The sequence below is a fragment of the Metarhizium robertsii genome (assembly GCF_000187425.2).
Source record: "Metarhizium robertsii ARSEF 23 chromosome Unknown MAA_Scf_2, whole genome shotgun sequence".
Classification (NCBI taxonomy): domain Eukaryota; kingdom Fungi; phylum Ascomycota; class Sordariomycetes; order Hypocreales; family Clavicipitaceae; genus Metarhizium; species Metarhizium robertsii.
In genome coordinates, this window is record NW_011942160.1 from 5,085,481 (window position 1) to 5,113,415 (window position 27,935).

General features: G+C 51.0%; 12 protein-coding genes across 12 annotated transcripts; 6 read left to right on the top strand and 6 right to left on the bottom strand.

The window, feature by feature from the left end:
- Positions 1-499: 499 nt before the first annotated feature.
- Positions 500-4,288, bottom strand: MAA_07947 (GRAM domain-containing protein; the record flags this gene model as incomplete). Its single annotated transcript, XM_007825945.2, has 3 exons — positions 500-1,155; positions 1,207-3,626; positions 3,993-4,288. The coding sequence occupies 3 exons, from the start codon at positions 4,286-4,288 to the stop codon at positions 500-502; spliced, it is 3,372 nt and encodes a 1,123-aa protein (XP_007824136.2).
- A 1,734-nt stretch (positions 4,289-6,022) lies between these two features.
- Positions 6,023-8,614, bottom strand: MAA_07946 (quinate 5-dehydrogenase; the record flags this gene model as incomplete). Its single annotated transcript, XM_007825944.1, has 1 exon — positions 6,023-8,614. One exon carries the CDS (start codon positions 8,612-8,614, stop codon positions 6,023-6,025), a length of 2,592 nt encoding a protein of 863 aa, XP_007824135.1.
- A 551-nt stretch (positions 8,615-9,165) lies between these two features.
- MAA_07945 (Zn(2)-C6 fungal-type DNA-binding domain protein) lies at positions 9,166-11,346 on the top strand (the record flags this gene model as incomplete). Its single annotated transcript, XM_007825943.1, has 1 exon — positions 9,166-11,346. The coding sequence occupies one exon, from the start codon at positions 9,166-9,168 to the stop codon at positions 11,344-11,346; it is 2,181 nt and encodes a 726-aa protein (XP_007824134.1).
- Positions 11,347-11,886: 540 nt separating this feature from the next.
- MAA_07944 (quinate permease) lies at positions 11,887-13,574 on the top strand (the record flags this gene model as incomplete). The annotated part of the gene is made up of 2 exons (XM_007825942.1): positions 11,887-12,775; positions 12,829-13,574. The coding sequence occupies 2 exons, from the start codon at positions 11,887-11,889 to the stop codon at positions 13,572-13,574; spliced, it is 1,635 nt and encodes a 544-aa protein (XP_007824133.1).
- A 589-nt stretch (positions 13,575-14,163) lies between these two features.
- Positions 14,164-15,214, bottom strand: MAA_07943 (quinate dehydrogenase; the record flags this gene model as incomplete). The annotated part of the gene is made up of 2 exons (XM_007825941.2): positions 14,164-14,903; positions 14,980-15,214. The coding sequence occupies 2 exons, from the start codon at positions 15,212-15,214 to the stop codon at positions 14,164-14,166; spliced, it is 975 nt and encodes a 324-aa protein (XP_007824132.2).
- A 754-nt stretch (positions 15,215-15,968) lies between these two features.
- On the top strand, positions 15,969-17,021 carry MAA_07942 (xylose isomerase-like TIM barrel; the record flags this gene model as incomplete). The annotated part of the gene is made up of 1 exon (XM_007825940.1): positions 15,969-17,021. The coding sequence occupies one exon, from the start codon at positions 15,969-15,971 to the stop codon at positions 17,019-17,021; it is 1,053 nt and encodes a 350-aa protein (XP_007824131.1).
- Positions 17,022-17,063: 42 nt separating this feature from the next.
- Positions 17,064-17,516, bottom strand: MAA_07941 (uncharacterized protein; the record flags this gene model as incomplete). The annotated part of the gene is made up of 1 exon (XM_007825939.1): positions 17,064-17,516. The coding sequence occupies one exon, from the start codon at positions 17,514-17,516 to the stop codon at positions 17,064-17,066; it is 453 nt and encodes a 150-aa protein (XP_007824130.1).
- Positions 17,517-17,807: 291 nt separating this feature from the next.
- On the top strand, positions 17,808-19,061 carry MAA_07940 (Inositol monophosphatase, metal-binding site; the record flags this gene model as incomplete). Its single annotated transcript, XM_007825938.1, has 6 exons — positions 17,808-17,976; positions 18,036-18,087; positions 18,137-18,589; positions 18,645-18,716; positions 18,774-18,905; positions 18,956-19,061. 6 exons carry the CDS (start codon positions 17,808-17,810, stop codon positions 19,059-19,061), a joined length of 984 nt encoding a protein of 327 aa, XP_007824129.1.
- Positions 19,062-19,225: 164 nt separating this feature from the next.
- Positions 19,226-22,106, bottom strand: MAA_07939 (DNA mismatch repair protein; the record flags this gene model as incomplete). The annotated part of the gene is made up of 5 exons (XM_007825937.2): positions 19,226-20,053; positions 20,104-20,504; positions 20,561-20,918; positions 21,036-21,251; positions 21,438-22,106. The coding sequence occupies 5 exons, from the start codon at positions 22,104-22,106 to the stop codon at positions 19,226-19,228; spliced, it is 2,472 nt and encodes an 823-aa protein (XP_007824128.2).
- Positions 22,107-22,236: 130 nt separating this feature from the next.
- On the top strand, positions 22,237-23,557 carry MAA_07938 (Transcription factor, FAR1-related protein; the record flags this gene model as incomplete). The annotated part of the gene is made up of 2 exons (XM_007825936.2): positions 22,237-22,951; positions 23,019-23,557. The coding sequence occupies 2 exons, from the start codon at positions 22,237-22,239 to the stop codon at positions 23,555-23,557; spliced, it is 1,254 nt and encodes a 417-aa protein (XP_007824127.2).
- Positions 23,558-23,786: 229 nt separating this feature from the next.
- Positions 23,787-25,451, top strand: MAA_07937 (WD domain-containing protein; the record flags this gene model as incomplete). Its single annotated transcript, XM_007825935.1, has 3 exons — positions 23,787-24,011; positions 24,074-25,143; positions 25,199-25,451. The coding sequence occupies 3 exons, from the start codon at positions 23,787-23,789 to the stop codon at positions 25,449-25,451; spliced, it is 1,548 nt and encodes a 515-aa protein (XP_007824126.1).
- Positions 25,452-26,752: 1,301 nt separating this feature from the next.
- On the bottom strand, positions 26,753-27,691 carry MAA_07936 (uncharacterized protein; the record flags this gene model as incomplete). The annotated part of the gene is made up of 2 exons (XM_007825934.1): positions 26,753-27,133; positions 27,188-27,691. 2 exons carry the CDS (start codon positions 27,689-27,691, stop codon positions 26,753-26,755), a joined length of 885 nt encoding a protein of 294 aa, XP_007824125.1.
- Between the last annotated feature and the right edge of the window lie 244 nt (positions 27,692-27,935).

Here is a 27,935-nt window from a genome sequence, read left to right on the forward strand (position 1 = left end):
TTAGTCCCGCCTCATAGGGCTGCCCTTATGCCTATGTGTGATGCTCGTAATGCCTGTCAACTGATAATGCACTCACCATGACGTCGCTCCATACATCATGAGAGCCCGCTTAATCTCCGTTCATGTTCCCACCATGCGCACTCCACGCCCTACCCGCCGTAATGCCAACTCTATCGCTTGCTTAATCTCCGCCCAACTTGTCCCACGCATTAGGGACGAGTTGCTGAGTCGTCTGAAACCGTCCTGGACCCCTTGCACAAGCATCCATGTACCTACATAGTACCGAATTACCGGATTGCCGTTTAAACTAGTACAGTCTTCGTCCTCTTCTCATCCTCCCCTCGTCGCCTCTCGGAGCATCATCCATTGAACAAACAACAGTCACAAAATAGAATTCGCCTAGTCGCTAACGGGCTGTAGCTGGTAATGTACAAATGTGAATGCTCCGTATAGGTGTTTCCCTGCTGGGGCTTTTCGATAATGACCATGGTACAATCGCCTAGTTCGGCCTTCCTTTTCCAATAACCTCGCGCAGTACCCGCAACTTTTCCTCCGTCACACGAATGGCTTCTTGGATCTCGCGTTCATCCATCCGCTCCTCTCGCAACTTATCCTCCACTGTCCGGTGCTCCATCCCTCGTTTTCGCGCGCTGGGCTGATCCGAGCTTAGCCGCTCCATACCCACCCGCTCCTCCAGCCATTCCCATAGCTCAGAATCCTGCCGCCGCCACATCTCCTCATAGGCCGCCTGTCGATTGTGACTGTAAAATCCAACATCTGGGCCAAACGGCGCGTTGTTCTTCGGCGGAGACCCAAAACCAAACCACATGGCAACGAGGAGGCCCACGAGCAGGCCATACATGACGTTCCCCGTAAGTATGGGCTGCAGCACATCAACACATGGTTCCAGTATACTTCGGACAGGTTCCAACGGTCCCCAATTTTGTTTCCCGCCGTCCGACTTGCCACCCTTGCTGGCTTCCAAGTCGACAACGGCCTGTAATGCCTTGCTTCTCTTCAGCTTCTTTTTGCCCTTGACAATTCCGTTTGTCGCCGTGCCGGATCGAGCCCTGGACGAAACTGCCGACCTGAGTGACGCAAATAGCTCCTTGCAGTATTGCCCTTGTCCATCATTGACATTCTTCTCAATGGTTCCTAGCGCACATTAGCAACTCAAATTCGCCACGATGCAAAAATCATTCATACCCTTTAGCCAGCACTTGCCCGACCAATCGACTGTGCAGTTGATTTGAATGCGTGTAGCATTGTTCTCAGCCCATGACAAGCAGTACTTCGTCTTGACGGTAAACAAGTTGCCGTAGGGCACATCTGGATTTTGAGTAGAGACGCTGAGGTTTACAGCCTTCTCCAAGTCCATCTGGTCAATGGTTTCTGTTACAACACATTTCGTTTGCTTCGGGCCGATCGAGCCGTTGAGTGGTTTGATGTACGTAAAGGTGCGGCTCTTGTTATCGGCCGTGAGGCCCTTCTTATCCTCCATCTGGATGTCGGTGCACTTTTGCTCTGTCGACAACCACTTATTCATCCACGTGACAGATCCAGGGCCAAAGACGAGGTTGTACACCTTCCCAAGAGGAGCGGGAATAATCTCATCGCCGAGGACCTTTTCGTAATGGGCTGTCGAGTCGCCGCAGTCTGTTGGCGCATGAGCGGAGGGGCCAGGAAAATCGGGTGCGCCGCCTGGCGGTGGAGATGCGTCTTTGGACGGTTCAGATGCCACGCCATTTACAGCAGTCATTCCAGACACCTTTCGCGTTGCCGGCCTCTCTGGATCCGGTTCAACAGCTGTCATATCTGTCGACTGGGTTTCAAGCACCTCATCGTGTTCCTCCTCATCATAGAACTCCTCGTCGTCGCCTTCATCATCATCTGTATCTTCCTCGGATCCGGACGCCTCTTGTGGCTCCTCTTCCACCACCCCTTGCTGGTCCTCCACCTTTTCCGTCTTGTCCCCACCGGTCCCTTCTAGCTGAACACCGTTCAATGTGCTTCGTAGAGTTGGGTGGCCCAATTTCCAAATATTTACAATAAGATCATATGTGGCATCTCTGCTTGTAAAACTGGCAAAAATATGTTTGGCGTGAAGTGTTGATATCATCAGGCCATTCTTGAATACAAGAGCGGTGCTTCGCTTCTCCACAGACACGATTTCGTCAAAGCTCATGACCAACGTTGTTGTCCAGCCGAGAATATTACTGCTGAAGCAAAGGTGACCCTCAGACACGTATAATCGGCCATGGGCTAGGATCTCTCGTTGAAGGGCGCAGCTATAATCTTCAATTAGATAGTCATCATCGGGTACACTCTTGAAGAGATTATGAAAATCGCGGTTTCGCTTCTTGCTGGCAATCGCGAATCCGGTCAACTTGGGTGCCCCTACACCGCCGCTGGTGGGAAGAGCAGCATTCGTGGCAGATGTAATAGCCGCAGCTATGGTTCCTCCGGTCGTTGCCGAGCTTCCCCTCTTCCTGTGAGGTTTCATTGCACTCCTGAGGCTGGACGACCGTTGAACTGGCCCTTTGAGGTCTGAAATGTCCGTCTGCGGGGGGGTCTGATCCCCGCTGGCAGGTTCGGCCAAGGAGCGTGGCCGGCTCGATGATTCTGCTGGAAGTACGTCCGTGGCTGAGGTTTGAGGCTCAGTTGGAGCAGACTCTGATCTCGTTCTGGTGTCGGCAACATCAGCGAATCTGGCGCCCGCGGGAGAGGTAATTGAAGATTCAGGAAGACCGAGTTGGCTAAGGCTCAGGTCCCCAGACCCCAGTGTTCGAACTGCAGACTCTTTACGATCCATTGTGTCTTCGATACGCGGCTCTGGTTCAGGTGCAGGTTGCGAGTTCAAGGTTGTTTGGCTAGCGGCAGGGGAATTCAAAGACTTTGGTGTGCCGGTCCGGTTTTTATTACTTCCAATGCCGAGTCCCGTGCTGGGGATCGTATTGCTAATTGAGGTAGCTGCGTTTTGAGCGGCAGATATCATGGACGAAAAGAACCCAGTGGCACTTTGGGTGGTCTCTCCTCCAGTCTCGTCAGTAGGTGTCAATGGCGCCGCTGTAATATGAGAGAGCTTGCTAGGACCGATTGCTGCAGAACCAGATTTGCTTCTCCTATGGATGTTCATATTTGACGCAGCAGCACTTCCATCAGCTCTCAGTTTAGGGCCGGCCCCATTCGTTGACGACCTGCCGTCCGGAGACGTTGCGAATTGTGGATGATCAGCTCGGTCTGTTGGAGTCGGAGGGGTGTTTACAATAACGGGAGCAGGTTTATCGTCTTGAGGTGGCGTACGGGGAGGGTTGGTTTCAATTTTCGGTGTCGATGCCCTGCCCTTTCGGTCGGCGGAAGCTATTTTGGCTGGCGCAGGAGGTTCCGGGATTGAGTTCTGAAAGCCGGGGACACCCTTTGCTTTGGATGGCTTTTCTGGCGACAAGGACTTGTCGCTACTGCCGCTGGAATAGCCGCGGGCTTGAGAGGAGGATAGGAAGTGAGACCGCGAGTCAAGGTGTTGTGTCTGGACCACGGGGGATGACGTTGTCAAGTAGCCGATCAGGGACGGGTGGGCAGATATTGTGGCGGGTCGAGCTGGAGCAGAGCTGGATGCGGGTCTTCCACTGTTCAGCTTGTTAGGCAGACGTTTTGTTTATTGGTAGCACAACAGTTTCGCATGCGAAAAAAGGTCGTATGGAGGGTTGGAGCTTGCAGAAAGGGCGTGATAATAGCACAGTAGGACGACAGAATCTTAAGAGAAACATGAGGCTTTAGATGGCTGTAGAGACAGGTTCAGACGAGCACTATGGCTGCTATTGTCATATGCATAGTGTGCGGTGGGGGGTCGAGTGGAGGAGACTGGCGCGACCACCCATCCAAGCTTTTGTTTCAGAGCTTAAAACAGAAAGACTGCCGTACTGCATTCGGGGCAAGTGGAAGGATAGAATGGAACAAAGATATCAAGGATAGATGGAAATGATGTAACATACCGGTCGGCAGTCTCCGGATCTGCGCCAGACTCAAAGGACCCAAAGCTGCGGTCGTCCATCTCGTCGTCGTCGTCAGCAATGTTGGTTGAGTTGGCATCGTCACTCTCGAGGGTCAGCTCGCGCTTGAAACGCCGCTGGCTGCTGTGTGCGCTCGTGCTGCGTGTGTCATCATCTGCGCCCGATGCCTCCGAGTCCCGTCCATTCTTGTCCTTTCTGCGCCTCCTCTTCGCTGATAGACCCTTTGGCAGCAGTTTGCCGACCCGAAGACCGCCGCTGCTGGCAGCAGTGCCATCCATTGAGGCTTTGTCCCCCTGGAGAGGTCGATCCTGTAAAGCAGAGGGAAGAAAGGTAGTCGCAGATCGATATACTAGAATTTTTGCCGGCAAAACAGCATGCGAGCGAAGCGATGTGCAACAGCGTTGGACCTTGGTTCGCTGAAGCTGTCCTCAATATCGTCCTTAGCCTGAGAACAAGCCTCCCGGTTGTCCGTGTGTGGATGCTGACGGCCGTCTTCACTTGGAAGCAGGCAGTGTTACTCGTAGACTCCGCCGTGGCTGACAGTGGCAAGCGTGAGGTTCGAAAATAGAGTGTAACCTATGATAGCACTGAGTGTGAGATGAGAATGCGGTAAGATGGGCAAAAAGTGATTGATTTGAAAAGGAACAGTAATCCGTCATCCGAATTAAATGCAAAACGACGACGACGGTGGTCGAGGTTCGTATCGCCCCTTGTCTTGTAACCTTGTAGCCTTGCCGCAATAGTGGCAGGCGGGTCGACAGCCAACTTGTCGCTCTTGCTTCTCGGAGTCTCGATGAATCGTGGTCTCGCCCAATATTGATTGGCCCCTTGCTAGCTCCTTCCGGTGTTGGTTTGTGTGGGCTCGTCACTGTCATTCTTGGCTTTGGGTCTTGGCCAATCACACAACGATTATCGTGCTTCAACCCCATAAAATGTTATGCAAGCTGCCATCCATCGTTGGTGCACAAATCTAGAAATGACGTTCATGATTCAAATGACAAGTGACAACTCTCAGGAGCGATTTGATGTTGAGGTTGTTGGACGCAAACTCATTTGCAATGTTAATTGGTCTATGGGCCGCAGTAATCTCTCAAGCCGGCTTATTTCGTTGGGGTCTTGTTCTCACCAGTATGTCCTCGATGCGCCTTGACGTGAACACTCACGGTACTCGAATCTCGTGCGACAAGATCCGACGCTGAAGGACGTCATCGCGTCTTAATCTATTGGTGGTAGTCTATAATGAAACACGTAGAAGCGATGTTACAACGTGGAACACGCAGGTGAGCGTGACACCATATTAGTTTGAGCTTATTCTTGTCTGATACAAAGGGTCGATGTGCTTTGCGTCGTCGGATACTAGCCTAGCTATGCACGAAATCAAGGCAGCGCCTAGGGTTTTTTTTTTTTTTTTTTGGGAACATATCTTTGATCTCCACTTAATTGAAGAATATCTGGAAGACGTGCAGTGAGGGGAAAAAAGGGCCAACATCGAAATTTAATTAAGGCTTAGGGTAGCTTGTCCAATTGTGAAGACAAAATGTAAGGTGCCAAGGGTGCCACGCCAAGCCGAGCAGGCCACCTACTCTGGAGCCTCGAGATTCCCTAAAATTCGGGACGAAATCACTACCCTTTTATAAGCGAGAAGCTGTAGTCGCTTTATCTAGCTTTACCCTACTTTTTTATAACTACCTGGTTTTCTTAAGCCTTAGTGGACTTCTCGTGTGAAAACACACCAACACATTATATAGAGCTACCCTACAGGCAATAAAGACCTTGATTCATTTTTATAATATTTGACTTATATTGCTCTTAAATAAGGCATTCCTTTTAATGAGGAAAATAAAGGGTTGACATAGGTACATTGAGCGCTTGGTAGATCCTACTGATCGATACTACCATGGCTTGCAGGGCCAAGCACTACATCAGTGGTGGACTCATAATAAGCTACTAAAGTAATATTAAATTGGTATAATCATGAGTACTTTATAGTGATACTATTAAGTTCTCCTGTATCATTCCAACATAGTTTGAAGCCGGCGTCGCAGCTCCTCAGGATTTGATCTTCCATATTGGTCTGGGTAATTCTCAAATATCGCTTTCTTCATTGTTTTTCTTGGTGCCCGTTTCCCAGTGAAGAGTTCAAACTGGGCAAACCCTTGATCTGGCAGTAGATCTAACCCGTCCATGGCGATCCACCGTCGACTTGCATGCTCCATTGCTTGTTGCAACAGTGGCGTGTTTAACGTTTTGTATCCAAGCTCAACAATGACCCCTCCAGTCTGGTTTTCTAACCATGACTCAGGTAATCTGAACTCGGGAGAGGGAACGTCACCTATTGGATGGGTAGGGATACATGAAATGATAATTGATGGCAAGCGGAATTCCGACTGCCAGTCGTGATGGAGCGTGGGTAAGACTTCAAATTTTGTCTTCACCCCGGCGCCTAGCCCTTCAAACTCCCTCTTCTGCAACAATTGCGTAAAATGGTCCGCCAATTTCTTCCCATTCTCCACGGTTCGGTTGTAGATGGCAATATTACTCACGCCGACCTGTAGAAGCGCATAAACTGCAGCTCTGGCCATGCCTCCAGCACCAATAACTAAACCACAAGTGGCGGGTCGCACAGCGTTTGCTGGAGACAAACCTCGACGAATGCATGAGCGAATACCGATCCAATCTGTATTCTCCCCATAGAGTGCCAGAACAGGACCTGCCCGGTTGACTCCACGAAAAAACGAGGCAGCACCAGTCGGAACTGTGCCATCGTCGTTGAGATGGCGTATTGGGATCAAAGTATTGATGGCACCAATTGCCTGAGCGTGAGGACTTAGAGAGTCTGTCAAGGTGATAAATTCAACCTTGAAGGGCAATCCTATGGACGCCCCCGCAAAATTGGGATCTTGGATCAGATGTCGTACTTGCTGCAAGGAGTTTGTAGAGTACGGCTCGTACCGATGCGGGACGCCGCAAACTTCCAACGCAGAGTTATGCATTGCCGGCGACATACTGTAGCCAACGTTGGCTCCAAACACATACAATTTCATGGGATCGAACAAGAAGCTCGCATAAAGCGCTCTGGTGGCAGAGTCTGCCAAAAGGCCTGTTTGTCGCTGTTTCTCATTGTTCTGGGATTCAAGCCTTGGTGAAACCGAAGTGAGAATGGGATTGAGAAAGGCAGAATGTTTGCCTAAGTTTCCAGAATTGTATGCTATGATAGGAGCATGTGAGTCTGGAAGTGATTCAACAGTCGACCGAAATCGAGCGACTTCAAAGTTGTCGGTGACAGCTTCCGCAGGACGGACGAAGCGGACCAGGTCACAGTCCAACCGAACGGCTCGCTGGTAATGTGAGATCCATTGTGGTGATGTCCAGGAATCGAAGTTTGCTATTGGGGCGTAGTGGCCTATCAACTTGCAGCTCCTTTTTAGAGATGCTAGCTTGGCAATGGCATTGTCGTCTAGCCGCAAGTCCACTGTCATCATTTCTGGGGCCAGAGTCAAGACGTGGGAAAGTAAATCTAGATAGAAGTAGGTGCTTGTCGTCGCCGCGGATGGGTTGGGGAATCCAATGTGAACAATTATTGGAAGGACGCTGCTTCTTCGCACCAAACCAACAGCTTCGGTAACGCGGTTGGCCATTTTAGTATGCTCGTCGAGATATCTGCAGTGAGCCCAGTCGATTTGGATGTCTTCAAGAGTGATCTGCATGGCATCCGCACCCGCTGAGCAGTCCTCGATATCCACACGGTTGTGAATAATTTCCTCGACGGAGATATCTACGGCGTATGTGTATTGGCGCTGCTCTGTGGCGACACTAGCCAAAGGGTAGGCTGATTCAAAGAATGGGATTGTGCCGGCCGGATATATCTGTGAGAAGAACTTGAGCAAGTGGCGTTCGGCTTGCTTCAGTGCCAAGTAAGGAGGCAAATCTACACCATTGGAATTGCGAAGTGACGACAGAGACTTTTCGACGGCGGCGGACTCGGAAACATTGAAAAACTCCAGGTTCGAACAAGTCCGAAAGAAGGCATTACTTGTGCTCCAGAAGGTTTCCCACTTGGTCCCTGATTCTACTCTTAGGTGTTCTTGTACGGCTTCCTTGCTTCTCATGACGTGGACTACTGGGTTGGATGCTGCGAATTGTCGCAGAAGACCCTGAACACGTCTTTCCATCCAAGAACAGACGATTATGCATCCAGTAGTATTGGTCTCCAGGATGCTTTGGAGGACATCGCCTTGCTTTATTTGGCACTGCGTTGTGCCATGGACCTTGCTGTATGTGGGACTAGAGAAGTTGGTCGCGCGCTGGAAGGCACCTTCTAGGTCAACAATTCTCTTCTTGAGTGCCGACGCGGCCATAATCGCCAGAGTTGTCTTGCCAGCACCTCGCACGCCAACGATAACAATAGACGCATCGGGGGAGAACCTGGGCATGTGGCCATTGAGCGGGGGCAAAGTCGGCGACGGTGCTTCCGACGTATACTCGCTAGAATTGACAGAGGTTTTGGCGGAGCGAGGTCGAGTAATGGGTTCTGTTGTGTCTCCCAATGACAGTGACCTCTCATCAGCCATCATGGCGGCCAGCGATCGTTTGACGCCCGCCATCATGAGTTGAGGAGTATTTGACTAACGCAGCCATGTATTAGTGATTTCAGATGCAATCGATGCCGGCGGCGACCTGTCAGTCCATGATGAGTGGCGCAGGCAGCTGGTGCAAGAAGTATGCCGTAAAGAAAAATCTCTCTGAAGAGGATGCATCGGTTGAAAGGCGACTGACTGACAATCTATGGCGCTTGGGCAAGTTGGAGCAAGTCGCGAAGGTTTGAAGTGGATAAGTGTTTATCCGGGCTGTTCCTTCGCTTGCCCGGGGCTTCCCAGATCCCAACATGTTCCCAATCGCCACATCTGCAACTGGAGCTGCCACTCCGGGGAAGCTGAGCCAATGGAACTTGGATTATTGATCCTGCACCCCACGAAAGCTGCCAATTCGACGTCGCCGGCCTTTGCCCAGGTCCATTTCCATTGATTTTTGCGAAGCAGTCGCGCCGGAACCCACCATTACAGCTTCGACTATCATGTTTCTGGCCGGACCAGGCCGCGCGAGTTGATTGCTGATTGCAGGTTCTGTAATTGAAGGCCGGCTCTCCCAGCCCAACATGCCACAGAAACGACGAGCTCGGAACGCCGCCGCAACCTCAAACGACACAGAAAATGGTGGCAAGCCCAAGAAGCGACGAGTTTCCCTTGCCTGTGATGCTTGCCGTGCAGCCAGAGAAAAGTGTGATGGTGCTCGACCAGAGTGTAGAACCTGCATTTCTCAACAGCGATCCTGCTCATACACTCCGGCGACCAAAAAGAGAGGGGTGCAAACGGGCTACCTGCGCGCGATAGAGCTATCACTGGCCTGGATTTTTGAACAAATGCCCGAGTGTGAAGAGAGACTGCTTCGATTTCTATCGAGAGGAGATAGAGACGCTACCAAGGACCACCGTGCGCTGTTAGGCAAAGGCATTGCTGGTCACCATTTGCAAAGACTTTGGAATCAGAATCGAGTGAGGAAGGCTGTTGATGGACTTTTATCCGATGCGCAAATCAATAACTCAGAGGATTCTGGAAACGACCTTGACACAGATGGTGAAAGTCAAGCGAATGCCCTGGATACGACGTCACACAGATCAGGCGAGTCCGTCACGGTGCCTAGAATGGTGCAAGGCCCAGAATCAGCCTATGAACGTAGGCTCAGGCTACCTACCGATTGGAAGCGGCTTCTGGACGTCTACGTGTCCTATACGCATTGTTGGCTGCCAATTGTGAACCTGGACCCCCTCCGGGCTCTCGCTTCATCGTACCCGCCTCAGGGTATCAGAATATGTAGCAATGTTCACGACGGCTCATATTTGAGGCATTCAGAGCTCTGGGCTGTTTTGACCATTGCTGCATATCAAGATGGGGGGTATACTGAAGGGGCTGGCTCGCGATCTCCCAATATATCGGAAATTTTCGACGTTTCTCATACCCTGATACCCGCAGACGACGGAGGATTCGATATTCATAGTATCAATGCAATGATCATTCATTCCGTCATCTTGATTGGAAAAAAGAAGACATTGGCGGCTTCACTCTTACTGGGAAAGTCTGCGCGACTCCTACAACGGCTACGACTTATAGAAGATGTCACAACACAAGAAGAGGGTGACTTTTACTTGATTCAGCACGCAGTGGTTTCGCTTGCGTGCTCCTTCTTGGACGTTTTGACGTCTGTCTTCCTCCACCAGCATCCAATGCGAGGACTCAGTCATATCAAAGGCACCCGTCAAGTTGAGGCGGCTGAGTTTGCTGAGTTTGATCAGCCATGGGTTCCCGTACCTGAGATATCAGCAACGTCGATCAGCTCTACAATACCACCACAAATATCGCAACCTATTAGGACCCTAACCCAACTACATGCGTTTGCATCTGTACTGAGTGAGCACCTCACTTCGCACATGAGCGGAGAAAATCTTCCAGGGGTCACCGGACCCGAAGTATTGGTTAAGATGCTTGACAGTCGCTTCAACTATTGCAATTCTTTGATATCAAGCGGATCAACACCCATGATACCATCGGCCTACTTGGTCAAACTTCTATTTTTGACGGCTACTATTGAGTTGACATCTAATTCAAGATCATCTCTGCTCTCTGGGTTCTTGGAGATTGTTGAGTCCTGCTTTGCAGTATTCGGTGCCGGCCACACCCCGCCTGCCGTTGTGCTATTGCTGCAGATCGTGCAACGGCGTGCTGATGCGGATGAGATGGGGGAATCTGGCATAAGAAAATGGCGCTCTATTACGGAAAGGTTGCAAAATATATGGCGTGAGCGCGAGCCGTATGCATACACATCGGATGAACCACCAACATACTCGAGCGAGGTGACACAGCCTCACAACTTGCGGCAAATTATATTTACCCCGATTCCAACGGGGACAGATCCAGACGCCAAGGCCCATGCGGGATCACAACCTACGGACCTCGGGGTGAAAGCTTTGACGGACCACGAGCCTGCTCAGCAATTTCGCTTCGGATACCAGGATGCCATTCCGAATCCAGCGTTTGCCATTGACACACCAATTACTACTCGCCTGCACAGGGGCAGCGCAACCACCGCAAACACTCATACTACCATGTTTCCTGGCAACCATCGAATGAGTCAAAGCTTTGATTACGACGCCATACTTGAGGACTTTGGATCTATTGGATACACAGATAATATCGAGATGGATACACGATTTATGACAAACCTGGGATTTGCCCCGGGATGTGATCTGGCAGAGATCTTTCAAGGAGACTTTGGCGTTTGATAGCTGCCCTGCGTCTGTATTACTTTAGCAACCTGGGGAAATACTATACCCACGGCCCGACAGCTGGGCTAAATTCAAGACGGTACTGCGAGTCTGCGCCCTTGGTTGAGAAACCATTTGACATGACAAGCGCGGGCTTGAGCTTCGGCCGGCGATGAGAACCGGCAGAAGCCTCGTAGGATATTCGTTTATCCAAGCCACACGCGCTAATCAACACCATTGGTATTTGAGCTTCAACCCTTGGTCAGCCAAATTCCACCACTCCACAATTCCCCCGCACCCCGGATTTCAATGTGGGCAAGGTGCAGTCCCCACTGCCAACACCAATTTTCCCCAACAAGGCGTGGCAACTAGGCTGTCTGAAATTAAAAAAAAAATCACATAGGTGATGGTCATCCGAAGATGGCGCTGCTCCTTTTCTTGCGGTAGCTTCATATAAGTTGACGGGTGGGACGCCTGAAGGCAACGTTCGAAGCTTTTCAGACAATCCGGTATCAACAGTTTTGTTCTGCTGCGACGATTTTCGTCGATTTTGTTACAATGACCTTGCTTGCACTCAAAGAAGATCGGCCAACGCCTTCTGCCGTCTACAACTGGCGTGTATACGCATGTGCCGCTACAGCATCCTTTGCATCATGCATGATTGGCTACGACTCGGCCTTCATCGGGACAACTCTGGCCCTTCCGTCCTTTGTCGATGAGTTCAATTTTGCGAGCTACTCTCCGTCGTCGTTGGCGTTGCTTAAACAAAACATTGTTTCTGTTTATCAAGCTGGGGCTTTCTTTGGCAGCTTGGGAGCCTATGCATCCAGCTATTTTCTGGGACGTCGCAAGTCGCTGGTCTTGTTCACCCTGGTCTTCATCGTTGGAGCAGCGATGATGCTGGGTGCGAATGGTGACCGCGGTACTGGACTCATAATTGGCGGCCGGGTCCTCGCTGGCTTCGGGGTTGGCGGTTGCTCAAACATGACACCAATTTATATTTCAGAGCTATCACCACCCGCAGTGCGAGGTCGTCTGGTCGGCATTTACGAACTCGGTTGGCAAATCGGCGGCCTTGTAGGTTTCTGGATTAACTATGGTGTTAACACGACAATGGCTCCGAGCCACTCGCAATGGCTTATTCCTTTTGCTGTTCAACTGATTCCGGCTGGTTTGCTTCTTATTGGCTGTTGTTTTATTCCCGAATCACCTAGATGGTTATTTTCCAAGGGCAAACGCGACCAGGCCATGAAGGTGCTGTGCTGGATGCGGCAACTCCAGCCCACAGACATTTACATTGTCGAAGAAGTCAGTTACATTGATGAGGAGACGGAACGGTATCGCCGAGAGGTTGGCGCCGGGTTTTGGAAGCCATTCCTGGCCCTCAAACAGAAGCGAACCCAGTGGAGATTCCTTCTCGGAGCGCTGCTTTTTGTGTTCCAGAACGGTAAGAGACGTGCGAAATAACGTCTCGTAGCTATCTTGCTAACAATCCAATAGGCTCGGGCATCAATGCCATCAACTACTATAGCCCAACAGTTTTCCGTAGCATTGGAATCACGGGGACAAACACAAGTTTCCTTACTACCGGCATCTTTGGTGTCGTCAAAACAGCTCTTACCGTTGTCTGGATTCTAGTCCTCATCGACCACATGGGACGACGCAACCTGCTGATGGTTGGTGCACTGGGCGGGTCTATATGCATGTGGTTCATCGGTGCATATATCAAGATTGCCGGAGCCGATCCCAAGAGCTCCAGTGGCAATTTGAGCTCTGGCGGCATTGCTGCCATTTTCTTCTTCTACCTCTGGACGGCCTTCTATACTCCCTCATGGAATGGAACTCCGTGGGTCATCAACTCGGAAATGTTTGACCAGAATACGCGATCTCTTGGGCAGGCGAATGCAGCTGCCAACAATTGGTTCTGGAACTTCATCATTGCCAGGTTCACCGAGCAAATGTTCAACGCATGGGGCTACGGGGTGTATTTTTTCTTCGCGTCTCTGATGCTGCTCTCAGTCGTCTTTGTCTTCTTCTGCGTGCCCGAGACAAAGGCGCTGCCTTTGGAGGCCATGGACCGACTCTTCAGGATCAAGCCTACTTGGCGCGCAAATACCATCTTGATGGAGGAGCTGCGCGTGGAGGAAGAGAACTTTCGTCACAATGCGGATGGTGTCGGGTTAGAGGTGGAAAAGATTGAAACAGAACAGGTTGAGTCGAGCAGTGGTTCTGTTCCAAAGGTTTGACTTGGCGGTCCGTTGAATTGAGGAGAAGTAACGGGGAGCCCTTGTACAAGAGAATAGAGTAAAGTTTCACTTTCATTGAACCTACGAAGCCTTTGTAAGCAAGACTAAATGATAGAATCTAGACTTTGGATCGCGAGTGAATAGTGTAAAAATAAAGTTAAAATTTACATATATGGCCAGATCAAGACCAGCCTATGCAGGTAGTCTGGCAAGATGACGAGAGATGTGTCATGGTTTTTAGTCTCGATGAGACTAGTTGACATTTTGTTTGTTGTGGAGAGAGCCAGGAGGTTGGCTAAATGAGAAATGTTTTGCAATTATGGATGTTTACAGTGCTTCCTTTCTGACACTGTTTTTGCGATGTTTGCGTCAAGTCCCGACACATGTAGGCAGCCAACAAGGTAGCTCTTTATCGAGCGACTCTTTGACTCGAATCCCTCCATGTCCATCTACACCATCTGCTGCACCATTGTCAAGGAATAATGGGCGAAACATCCCTCACTACCAGAGGTTTCTCCCGCTCCTGGCAGTACAACCACCATCGGCAAAAGTCCACAGCGAACCCATTTCACTTGTATTTTGCATCTATCTACAGGCGCGACTGCGACCGCTGTGCCACCTTTTCCCCAATGGCCGACTGGACCTTAGCCACGGGCAGTTGGTCGATCCGCAAGCCGGTCCAGTATCTATCCTGCTCGAGACCCTGCCATATCAGCGCCTCGGTGCCCAGAATCACCTGCCAGCCCCTTTCCCCGGCCAGGGCGCCCAGCCGCGTAAACGGCGAAGGGTTGTAGCACATCTCCAGCATGGCGCCCTTGTGGCGCTTGTCCATCAACACCTCGGCCACCTGTCTCGCCACGAGCTCCTCGCGCGTCTGGGGGTCGCAGTCGGGCACGCAGGCGACGATGGCGCCCGGTCCGTCGACGGCACGCGCCTCGTCGACGCTCGCGACGTGCCGCAGGCCGTGGCCGTATCCGCGCGAGGAGCAGTCTGCCACCATGGCGTCCACCTCGCTCTTGTCCCTGTTGACGAGGTAGATGTCCGTCACGTGCATCCACTTGCGGAGTGCGTAGATGGCACTCCGGGCTGCGCCGCCGCCGCCGATGACGAGGGCCGGGCGGCCGTGGAACGTGCGCGAGGGGTCGGCGACGTTGTGGTGGAACGAGTCTCTGATGCCGACGACGTCGGTGTTTGTGCCGCAGAGGATGCGGTGTCCGTTGCGTTGCTTGAGGAAGAGCGTGTTGCAGGCGCCGACGTCTCTGCACTCGTCTGTCATTTCATCCAGGTGCGCGAGGATGGCGACTTTGTTGGGCATGGTGACGGAGGCCCCTGTGACTCTTGTTAGTGGCGTCTCGGCCTTTTTTTGTTTTCTGTTCTTTCGCAAGGGGGGGAGTGCTGGACTCACCGTAGAATGATGGATGTTGTGCCAGTTGTAAGAACTGCGACATGTCGGCCGAGTCGAGCCGTATCTGGCTCCATTTCAGGCCCAGGTGGTCGTATATGATCTGGTGTAAGAACGGTGATAGCGAGTGTGTGATTTTCTGACCAAAGAGATACCCATGTCGATCTAGTCGTGCCTTTTGGTCCTCCAGATTGTCGCCTAATGGATTTTGTTGTTGAAGAGCCTCCGTCGTTGCCATGATGCAGGTGTCATCGAGTCGAGTTCAATCAATCTTGGTACAGAGCTTGCGAACGAGAGAATCTACGTCGAATGAGGTGTTGCGTTGATATGTCTTTGCGTACGACCCGTGCACTTGCATGCCATCCCCGGAAAAGCAAACTACCCTTCCCAGGATTGATGTGGCTTGGGAAGAATGCGGCATCCTGTCCGAAAATGTCGGCCAAGGCTCGCGGCCGCCAAGATCAACGGCCCCACATCGGCATCCCCGCATCCGGGAGCTGACCCGGGTAAAGACTTACCCGTTGCATTAATGCTTGCCTGAATGGGCCGCGTCATGTCGGGTGAATGGTGAACACTGAATGGCGAATGCGGAAGCTTGGTGAGTGATGTTGGATAGGAGTTCTTCCTGTGGAGTTTGACAAGTCAGCTGGGTTGCCGCAGATGAAGGAGTATTCCGTCCGCACCTTGCTGTCCCGGACTTCAATTCACTCCCGTACATGGCAAATTATGTTTATCCAAGAGAATGATGGATGAAGTTTCCAAGTGCTGGGTATTGCAGACACTCTCAGAAAGAGCTGTACGGGATGTAGATACTTGGGCATTAATCCGCACATGCACATGTTCATGGTGACACAAGGTCTCCCGTGTTTGGCGCAAGCAAGGCTGGCAATCAAGCTCTGTTCGCATGCGCCTCCCTTCTCATATAATTGGCAAACGTCATTTACAATCCAAGCAAAGATATAAACCGTAATCGTCAAAAAACATCTCTCAAAATGGTGCACATGGCCAGCATTTGCACCATGTCCCTCGGCCGCTGTGCCGCTGGCCACAAACTCGAAGATAAACTTGAAATGGCAGCCCAACACGGCTTTCAAGGCATCGAACTCTTCTACGAAGACCTGGTCGACCTCGCAAAAACTATTCAAGATGGAAACACCCTAGAAAATGAACTAGCCGCAGCAGTCATGATTCAGAAAATGTGTCAGAAGCGCGGACTCGCCATCATCTGTCTCCAGCCTTTCATGCACTACGAAGGGTTGCTCGATCGGGCTCTGCATCAGAAGAGGATCCAGGAGATGCATCACTGGGTGAAGCTGGCTCACAATTTGAACACTGATCTCATTTTACTGCCGAGCAGTACCCTGGCGCCCGAGCACATTTCTGAAGACGTGGACGTCATCGTTCGAGATATGCGGGAAGTCGCCGAGATTGGCCTCCAGGCACGACCAGTAATACGGTATGCCTTCGAGGCTTTGAGTTGGGGAACCAGAGTCGACACCTGGGAGGCCAGTTGGGATGTGGTCAAGAAGGTGGACCGGTGCAACTTTGGGATTTGCCTGGACTCGTTCAACATTGCCGGGAGAATATACGCGGATCCCTCAGTGTCCTCTGGCTGCACCCGGGACTGTGACGAGGCAGTTGTGCGGTCGGTGACAGGCATAGTCAGCGAGGTCGACGTTTCCAAGTTGTTTCTATTGCAGGTTGCTGACGCAGAAAAGCTGTCGAGGCCGCTTACACCAGAGCACGAGTTTTACGACCCCGAACAGCCTCCCCGAATGAGTTGGTCGCGCAATGCTAGGCTATTCTACGGCGAGGATGCGCACGGTGCATATCTTCCTGTGAGAGCTATTTTGAGTGCCATTGTTACAGGCTTGAGATGGGAGGGTTGGCTGAGCTTCGAAGTCTTCAACAGAGAACTCTTCAACCCGGACCCTAGGATACCACGTCTTATGGCTCAGCGTGCAGCCCGCTCGTGGAACAAGATGGTTTCGGAACTAGGCCTGACCACGGACCAGCCAAAGGAAAAGATGCAACCGATGCTGTAGATATACCTAATAAATTACAATTCTAGACATTCTACACGTGTGCTACAACCGTGACGCGTGACTCTTAACATGCCGAACCACAAACTCCAATGCAGCCTCATAACCGTATACACCCAGCCCGCAAATCACCCCTACCGCTTTATCGCTTAAGTAGCTATGTCTTCTGAACTCTTCCCTGGCGTGGACATTAGAAATATGCACTTCCACAAACGGGATGTCAACTCCAGAAAGGGCATCGCGTATGGCGACGCTAGTGTGCGTAAAGGCACCAGGGTTAATGATGATGGCATCAATGTCGCCGCGGGCCTGGTGGATGCGGTCGACTAGCGCACCCTCATGGTTGGATTGGAAGGACTCAATGGTGCTAGAAAGGGAGGATGCTTGGGTTGTGAGGGTGGCAATGATGTCGGAGAGCGTTGTTGAGCCGTAGGTTTGCGGCTCACGGGTGCCGAGGAGGTTGAGGTTCGGACCGTTGAGAAGTAGGATGCGGGGCATTTTTGGATACAAAGCCAGCACTGAGTTGATTACACCTTTTTCAGTTACGGATGGAGAGAATACGGGCTTATTTTAATACATGTGCGGTCAAAGTGGCCAATGTGTGGACTTCGTCTGGGGTCTGGGTAAAGCATCATCCAGAATGTGGAAGCGCTCCGCCTCCTTGCGCCGGGATTGGAAACCGTTGATATCCGCCTGTATTGGATGGATGGTGATCAAAAATTGCAACACATAATCCTCTTCAAATGATACCATATTGGACAGACAACTGTTGCTGAGTTGACAGCCGCAATGGACGACCATCAACTCACCGAGATATACGCCTTTGCCAAAAAACTCGGTAAAGATGCAGGCCAGATGCTCCTTGACTCTGCCTGGAGTAGAATCAAGACTCCATCATCCGACGGCAATTTCCAGGAGAAAGAAAGCTCAGTTGATATAGTCACAAAGACAGACCACGGTACATACGACACACCACCTACCACCTATGCCATTTCTACCAGAATCTAACTGTAAAAGCCGTCGAAGAGTTCATTCGCCAATCCATCATCACCAGGTTCCCTGACCACAGGTCCGGCACCAACGCGTCACTTAGCCTCAGCAGGTACTAACTGTTACAGCTTCCTCGGCGAAGAATCATATTCAGCCGGCTCCTCGAAAGAGTACCTCGTCACGTCTGCGCCGACATGGATCGTTGACCCCCTTGACGGCACTGTCAACTTCACACACCTCTTCCCTATGTTCTGTGTTTCCATCGCATTCTGCACTGGAGGTCATCCCGTCATTGGAGTGATCAACGCCCCATTTTTGAACCAATTCTTTTCATCGTGTCGCGGAAAAGGCGCCTGGTTCAATGAACAACATCAGTTGCCCTTGGTGAGGAATCCGATACCGCCTCTGCCTGAAGCTGCCCCGAGTGGATGTACCTTTGCCTGCGAATGGGGTAAAGACAGGAGGGAAGGCCCAGATGGAAACTTGAATAGAAAAGTCAATTCATTTCTCAAGATGGCAATGGAGAGGAAGGGTAGAGGAGGACGAGGGGGGATGGTCCATGGCGTGAGGAGTTTAGGGAGGTATGGGACATATATACAGCATGTTGAATATGGTGGTTATGCTGATGATTCGCAGTGCGACAATGGATTTGGCGTATACGGCGATGGGGTCGATTGACATTTGGTGGGAAGGAGGATGCTGGGAGTGGTACGCATGACAAGTGAAGGATATATCAGGCTGTCTTCACTCATTGACCTGTGATAGGGATGTCGCTGCCGGTATTGCCATCTTGGAGGAGGCGGGAGGTCTGGTTACAACTGCTAATCCCCCGCGCGATTATACACAAGCTGCCATCCCGCAAGTCAAACTAGGTGGACGATTATACCTTGCTATACGGTAAGACCAAAAGCAACACAATGTGTTTAAACAGCGCTGATAATCACCAGTCCTGCCGGCAGCTCAGATACAGAGACGGCCCTGGAAGCACAACACCGCGTGGTGAGACAAGTGTGGCAGAGGGTGGAAGCCCTTAATTACGACCGACCACAGTAGAAACAACGCGCCGTATTGTTTTGTCTTCAAACAGAATCATGCTCTAGAAGCATTCCCCAACCCGCAGTGAAGAAATTTCACAAGAGCAACTCATCATCATGGCACCAAGTAAATTCCGTCCCCCGTCGCAAAATCAGACCAAACCGAAGCAATTTTAAAACCCATCATGAGATCTCCAAATCATTCATGCGGCTGATAAAGTCTTCCTGCAAGTGTTTCAAGTATCCGGGTAGGGCTTCGTCGCTCCCGTACTCGTAGGCTTGTTTCAGAGCCTCATGCAAACTGAGCACGAGCTTACGACGGGCTACCAACCGTCGAGACTCAGAATCCCGCAAACTAGCCTCTCTTTGTTGCCGCAGTGCTTTTGCCACCTCTTCGGCTCGCTTAGTAAAAGGTTCCGGAAACCCAATCGCCCGTGCTAAATCGATTCCGTAATGCTGGTTTGTGTCGACAACACCAGATTTTGCCTTGTAGAGCATGACCAGTCGTGGTTCACCTTCATCTGAGATCGACCGCTCAGAGGCTAAATGCAAACTCAACACACCTGGGCGATCCTCTAAAACGCGAGTCAGGTCAACGAAATGAGTTGCAAACCACACAAAGGCACCCGACTGTATAAGTGCTTCTGACATTGCAATTGCCATTGCCAGGCCATCCCTGGGGCTCGTGCCGCGGCCCAGTTCATCAATTATCACCAAACTTTTGCCGTTTACATTTCGCAGGATGAAAGCCATTTCCCGCATCTCGAGAGAATATGTGGAGAGATTCGCTTCGAGATTATCGGTCAACGACACTCGTGCAAACAGATTGTGCATTACGGGGAAAGACGCATATTCGGCCGGAACAAAGCATCCGATTTGGGCCATTATCTGCAGCAGTGCGATAGCTCTGATATAGGTAGTCTTGCCTGCCATATTGCATCCTGTAACAATATGGAAACGATGCTGAGGCGTCGCGTAGTAGTCATTCGGAACAAAGCCCTCAAACATGATCTAAATGGTCATTAGCAGTGTCCGAATCTTTCGCATGTGGGACCACTGACATTGTCCAATATTGGATGCCGGGCTGCTTTTAACGCCAGTGTATCTAAGATCTCTGGTCGGACATAGTCTCTGATGGTAGCAAGATGAGCAAAAGAGGCAATCATGTCGACCAAAGCAACTGATTCACAGACCCTAAATAGCTGTGGAGATGATTCCCTGAGATCCAAGATCAGTTCTTGGATTACTTTGTCACTACGCATGATAATTTCGTTTGAAGTCTCTGATAGCCGGAAGTTTAACTTAACTAGTGACAGAGTCTGACACTGGATATGATCCTTCTTTTTCACGACGTTGATGAAGACTTGAGGTAATGTGTCTTTGTTGAGGTCCCCTGATTTAATGCGCAGCCAATACTTGCGCCCGTGATCGAATTTGACAGTCAGCTGAATACCATGCTGGGCTAATTTCCACAATGTTATTCATTTGTGATTGAGACTAATATCGCCAACGAAATACCTTGGATGTCGTTGACATGGAGATGGATATCATTCGTTAGTTCTTTGTACGCTTGTCGTGCAACATCTAGCATGTCATTGATACCAGCCTTGACGGCGTACGTCCTCTGATTGCGCATGTCGAGCGGCGAAGTCATATACGTAACATCAGCCTCTACGACCTGATGAATCCTGGATAAGATAGGGTCTGTCGTGTTAGGGTGGCAAATGTCTCGAATCTTGAGAAGAAGCGCGCTATTGCATTCAGCCAGCGCTTGATAGAGCTCCGGCACTGACTCAAGAAACGTTTTTATAAGAATGACGTGATTAATTTGCTCTTCGGCGTGGGTGATACTCGACTTGGTGGATATCGTGATCATCTATTACAGGTTAGCTCGCATCTGCATGCCATGGTCTTGTCAAAATATCCCTTTGTGAGAACTCTTTCGATGTCTTTGAAGTTTTCAAGCGCTATGTTTCGTTAGTGGCATCAATACATCTTCTGGGTTAGGAAAATTACCCTTTCGAACCGCATGAAACATTTCTTCCTCACTCGTAAGCTCCTCTAAGGCTTCGTAGCGGGGTCTTATAAAAGTACTGTACTTTGTTGGGGGCTGAAGAATATTGTTGCGAAGCATGCGCGACCCCATTGGCGTCTTGGTTTGATTCAAAAGCCCAAAGAGACTGTCCTTGGACTTGGGTTTGTCAAGGTTCTGTATGATCTCCAGAGATTGTATGACCGAGATATCAACCATCATGGTATCTTCCGACGGTCGATATTTGATACGCAATGAATTAGGAGCGAAACTGATCGTGAATGTGTGCTCAATATATTTCATGGCATGAGATGGAGGTTAGCATATGCAGTAGGGAGAGCAGCCCTATACAGTGAGTCTTACTGCCGCAAGCGAGCTGATGCAGTAATATTTGCCCTGCACTGCTACCTTCATGGGGTCGATATCGCTCTTGAATGCCAGGTTGTCTATGTATTCGAGGCCGTCCGCTTCCGACCAGGCGGATCTGTCCAACACTTCGATGTCTGCATCTGGTATGAGCTCATCAATCAAGGTATAGAGAACACTGTCTTTGTTCGGCGGGCAAGCCGTAGACATCAAGACAATTCTAGATGGACCTGCTATCTGGAGCTTGTGGATCGTCTTGACGTATGATTGATTGTCGCATATCTGGCTCAACACAGCCTCACCGAGTGTAATATTCACAAGCGCAAGCCCAATAGAAGGTGAAATGCCACGAGACTCGGCAACAGCGCAAATGATTGTTTGTTGGTCACTTGCTCCCAACATTGTAGACAAAGTACCAGTTCGTGACTTGCGCCCCGAGACACTGGTCGATGGACGCGATCTACCGGCCGTGATATTGGACTTGGCTGTGCTTGACACTGTGCCGGCTATAGACGGGGTTGCAGTTATTGAGCTGCCGCCCTCGGAAATGATACGAGGAGGCCGCCGGCTGGAGGTGGACGAGGACGTGTTAAGAGCACGGGAAGGGTGCTGAAAATAAGACGATGTCATGCTGGACGACCGGGACTGCCTGGGTTGTCGAGGCATGATTCGGGTTAGGACGGGCGAAATCCTGGTTGATGGTTCGTACCGTGTTTCGATATTGCGGTAGGCCAGTTTTGGTAGGGACACGGTGGACTGCATGCACCTGGAGATGAACGAGCACGAGGAACCAGCGATGGGGGCAATGATACGAAACGTAAAGTGTCTGGTTCTGAATTCAGGAACTAATTCATCTGATGTGTGTGGTCCGCGACACCACAGTACGAGAATTCGCCAATGGGGCTGGGCAGTTCCTTCCAATTATGATGATGACAATGATGGAAATGAGGGAAGGCGCGTTGGGCTGATTGACGATGATGGGGACCGCACAAGGGTGCGTGTGGCTCCATCAACACAAACATCTCGCACCACCCCAGAGCCAAATCCGCACACCCCTCTTACACCATCACAAATCACAGCTCGGAAGTATCGTCCAATGTTCGGGATTTTGGAGGCGGCTGCGGTCCCTCACTCGGGCATCTTCAATACCTATGAAGACCTCATGCTCGATCTCAACAGGCGCATGGAAAGGGAAGGCTACAAAATTGTCAAGGCGAGATCCCATCGTAACAAGATCGGCGGCGGTGATGTGGCCGGGAACGAGATAGTTCGCTGCGATCTGGTGTGTGACCGCGGAGGACGACCGTACAAATCTACAGCTACCAAACACAAGACGCACACCAAGAAGACGGGCTGCCCGTGGAAGGCAAAGGCCGTGAATCGCAAATCAGTTGGCGGCTGGGTTCTGACCGTATTCTGCAACGAACACAATCACGAGGCCGGAACACCTGAACCTCCCAGCGTACCGGAGGCTTGCGAAGAGGATGGTACCGATGCAGACAATGAAGACGGTGCGTCATGAAATATTGTATATTGTTTCTCAGGTTCTAAACCATTCCGACTCTAACATGAGAAAAGAAATTCATGCCGGACCAAGACCAGATCCCGAGACTTCGGCAGCCCTTCGAGTCGCGGGAGTATCGGACAGCACTTTGCGCCTAACTGGAGACACATTCCATCACCTCAAGACGGAATACCGAAAGATGACACAAGGAGACCGTCTTAATGCCCTGGCACAGCTGCAACTGCGAATAGCAGCGCTTTATGCTGTCCAGAATGAAGATATGCAGAGGCAGAGACGGCAAGAAAATCAGCATCAGCGTCATCGGGCCGTCGACGCCAGCAGGAACACTCTATCCACGCAAAAATACCGTGCGCGAAGACACCCGAGAACCCAAGATGAGCAGCAGAAACAGGCAACCAATCTCCCAGCAGAGCCCGAGCTGTCGTTGACCGAGGACCTCGTGCACATAGGTCCCAACCACACTCCAGATGCGTTAATGCAGGGGCCACATTTCCAACTGACCGTCCCTGGCAGTGCAATGGACAGTGTCGAGATGCCACAATATCACGGATCCTCCAAGAGGATGAGGCCGTACCGAACCCAAGGCACATGAGCACCAACATTTGCAACTTCGCCGAGCCTCGTCTCATAAGTGGCGATTTTTGGTGGGGCGCGTATCAATGCCGTTGTTGACGCGCTTGTGCCAACCGGGCTCACCGCCTAAATTTTGTCAGAGTTTTGCCGCCCCGCCGGAGCAGTTTGAGAAATTCGGAATCAGCCTGGGGGGGAATAATTGGCGAGCATCGCAACTGAAGTACGTCGCGACGTCAATATTTCACAAAATGGCAACCGTCGTCCCCCCGCCATCAAAAAGGCAGAAGCGTGAAGAGCTCGAAAGGTCCAGAGTGCAGCAGGATGTTAACGCAGCCATGGCCGGGCCGGAAGGCTCATTCAAGGCTCGGTTTCTGGACGGCGATGGGAATCAGGTCTGCGATGTGATTGAAGTGCCTCTTGCAGATGCCTCGGAAAAGAACCTGTCACTCCTTTTGAACACCCTATTGTCAAGGGTAAGCTGCCATACACTCTGGTGCACTTAATCTTACCGTGTACTGACTCTGGCATGTTCCAGGAACGAGAAGAGTATTTGCCGTATCGATTTCGAATTCACATTCCAGATTCCGACATCATCGTTGACCAGTATCCTAAAGATTTGCTTCAGCTCTTAAGAAGTCATGGCATCGAGAACCCTTTCGAGACAACCGTTACCCTCACTGCCGAGCCCCAATCAGTCTTCAAAGTGCATGCTGTCACGCGCATGTCACATAGAATTCCAGGCCACGGAGAAGCAATTCTGGCAGCTCAATTTAGCCCAGAGACAAATACTCGTCTAGCTACGGGATCTGGTGACAAGACTGCTAGAATATGGGATACTGAAACTGGAACTCCAAAGTACAAACTAGCCGGCCATACACATTGGGTGCTCTGTGTCGCATGGTCGCCTGACGGCAAACGCCTGGCTACTGGAAGCATGGACAAGTCTGTCAGACTTTGGGATCCTGCAACAGGGAAAGCAGTGGGAAGTCCTCTCAGAGGACATTCCAAGTGGATCACCAATATCGCTTGGGAGCCTTATCACCTATGGAGAGATGGCACGCCGCGGCTGGCAAGCGCGAGCAAAGACATGACTGTGAGAATTTGGGTCGTAAATACGGGAACGACTGAGCATGTGCTCTCTGGGCATAAAAGCTCGGTCAGCTGCATTCGATGGGGTGGGACTGGTCTCATATACACTGGAAGCCATGACAAGATGGTGCGAGTCTGGGATGCGGCAAAGGGCACATTGGTGCATACCTTATCATCACATGCTCACTGGATTAACCATTTGGCGCTTTCAACGGATTTTGCCTTGAGAACGGGGTATTTCGACCACCAGCCAACGCCGATTACAGAGGACGAGAAGCGGGCGAAGGCCAAGGAGCGGTTCGAGAAGGCAGCGAGAATCCAGGGGCGAGTATCCGAGCGCCTGGTATCCGCAAGTGATGATTTCACAATGTTTTTGTGGGAGCCTTCTCAAGGAAATAAGCCGGTGGCCAGGATGGTCGGCCACCAGAAGCAAATCAACCATGTCACGTTTTCTCCTGACAACACCTTGATTGCTAGCACAGGCTGGGACAACCATACAAAGATCTGGAGTGCAAGGTATGAGGCGTATCTAAAAACAAGGGGCCGTTATAGAACTAACAAGGCTTCACAGAGATGGCAAGTTCATCGACACTCTGCGCGGGCACGTCGCTACGGTTTACCAGTGCTCATTCTCTGCTGATTCTCGTTTACTGGTGACAGCATCCAAGGACACAACCCTCAAAGTCTGGTCAATGGCGTCTTTCAAGCTAGTGGTCGACCTCCCCGGCCATCATGATGAAGTATACGCAGTAGACTGGGCACCAGATGGTAAGCGCGTTGCCAGTGGAGGTAAGGACAAGGCAGTACGATTATGGGCGAACTAGATTTTCTGTTTTGGCAGCGAGACACCGATCAAGATAAACAGCTTCCCAACTGAGCCTTGCGATATCCAGTTACCAATAAAAAAAATATCTCCGGTATATACCCGCTATTTTAATCTTTATTTAGTGATTTCTCTGCAAACTCGGGAGGTTAGAGCCAAGACACGTACTGCAACAACGACGTGAAATCAGGCAGGATTCAAGCAGTAGACCAATCTGAATATTTTTTTTCGAAGGATCCGAAGCTAACGATCCTTTGCGAGGGTCTCTGAGATCCCAAGGCTACACAGATCTTGCTGTAACTGGGCCATGTGGATATATCGTGTGGATATCGCCGGACTTGGAACCAAAATGCGGGATGTGGATTTCAAGTCAACATTGTCGCGCTCCTTTTCATAACATACAAGGCCAGCTTCAAGAAAGTTTTACCTCATACGGTTTATGTAGGGACTCTTGGCAATGTGTTGCAGGGGGGAGGGGGGGAGACGAAGAAATTTTGCATCACTGTTGAAGAGTTGATAAGAACCGGATGTTATTTTACATGGGCGCCTGAATATATCAAGCTAACGGTAACTTTGTCGTCTTTGCAGAGCAGAGATGCACTTTTCTTCACTACTCATTTGGCTGACCATAGGGGCCGCGGCCACAGAATGGCCAGATGTAGTCACCATGACTACCACGCAGACGCAGTATGCTCCGTGGGAAGGAATTGTCTACCAGGACGGGGATGTGTGCTATTGTCCGTTGGAGATTTCAACGCCAGATATAGCATCATCTTCTACATCGACAATAGTCACGTCTCTTAAAGCTACTGCTACTGACGTTGTGGTTCATCCAGGCGGCTCTACCTGTCCACCGACCGACGGCGATTTAGGTCCTACAACATCTGTACCTCCCCTGACGCCGGGACAATCGACACTTGCAACGTCACAGGCTCAGTCCGAGGCACATTTCTCCTCGTTTTCACAATCTGCGAGTCGAAGCGGAATTATACCGTCACCGGCATCGTCCGAGTCACGAAGTCTGCCGAATGGGCAATCCAGCGCGGTGAATACGGAGACGACGTCTCTACATTTCAAAGAAACGACGCGTGAGGAGATGAGCACGACTTCTTTGGTACCAGTGCCGTCATATAGTCAGACTATAGCGCCTAGTCAAGGGAATGCAACGTGGTCATGGAAATCAGCAAGCCCAGGTGGCTCGACGTCCAAGACCGGCTCTGTGGTACCATCTGTGTCGAGTAGTGAGATTCTGTCGAGCAATGCTGGTGAGCCCGAAGGCTCTCGCCAACCTATATCTAGTGCTCATACGTCACAACCCGGTACTTCCAGCCTCCCGGTTTCTGGTGACGGTTCTTCGCAGACTGCCAGCTTTAGCACGAAGCCTCGGTCTGAAATCTCACGCCAACCAATGCCATCCAGCTCGTCAATACCAGAAAGCTCATCGTACATCGAAAGCTCGAGTCCTCCCAGCTTCTCCACGCGAGTGACCTCGTTCTCTTCTTCTTTCACATCGGGAAGGTCAACTTTAAAGCCTGCCATCTCTAGCCCGACAGTTTCGAGTCCTACATTCTCGAAACCAGTTAGCTCAAACACTTTAATTTCTTCTACACTAGGGAATTCTAGTGCCCTGACTTCGGCGGCTCCGAATTCATCAAGGCCTGGTCGTTCTTCGCAGCCCGTAGTCTCAAGTCAATCTGTGTCAAGTTCAGGCTCGTCAAGCCAGGAGGGCTCAAGTACTCCGGTATCAAGCCACAGCTCGACCAAACCAGCTAGCTCTCTCCTAAGCTCTTCAAAAGCTGAGATTTCAAGTGCGTCTAGCTCATCCAAGTCATCAAGCTCGAGCGTGGTCACGGTTAGGGCAACGACACCGGTCAACAGCAGGGGTAGCACGTCAACAGCAGTGATCTCTTCGTCCGGCCAGCCGTCACTCCATTCCAGTAAACAACAGTCCTCCACCGTCTCACCCTCGTCAAGTGGCAGGATGTCGAGCAAACTTGGCTCCTCGACATTGGTATCAAGTTCGGCCGACACGACAATCGCCACGTCGCCAAGCGTGGGCCCCAGCAAAACATCTTCCAGCTCAGAGTCTACAAAGTATACATCTTGTGTGCCTACGGCTGCCTTTGCCGTCGAGGGTTCCGCCAAATTGGCGCCAACCTCTACGCCTGGAGGTCTAGGCCGTCGGGGTCCTGTCGAGGTGTTTGGTAGAGCCAAGTGCAGCCCAGGGACATTTCGATGCATCAGTACGCCTTCAGGGTGGGAGGCATGCGACACCCAGGGCAAGTGGATCGTGAGTATTTGTCACTATACCATTCTTCCTAGAGTCTATGCTGACGATTTTTCTATGTAGTTTGCCGGATTATGTCCCCCGGCAACGCATTGCGTTTACTATCCGGAGGACTTGGGGCTTCTCTGCCTGCCACCTTGTTGAGACGGCTGGCTGTGTATTCGTGGACAGCACACGAGGTGTTTTTTTTTTTTTTTT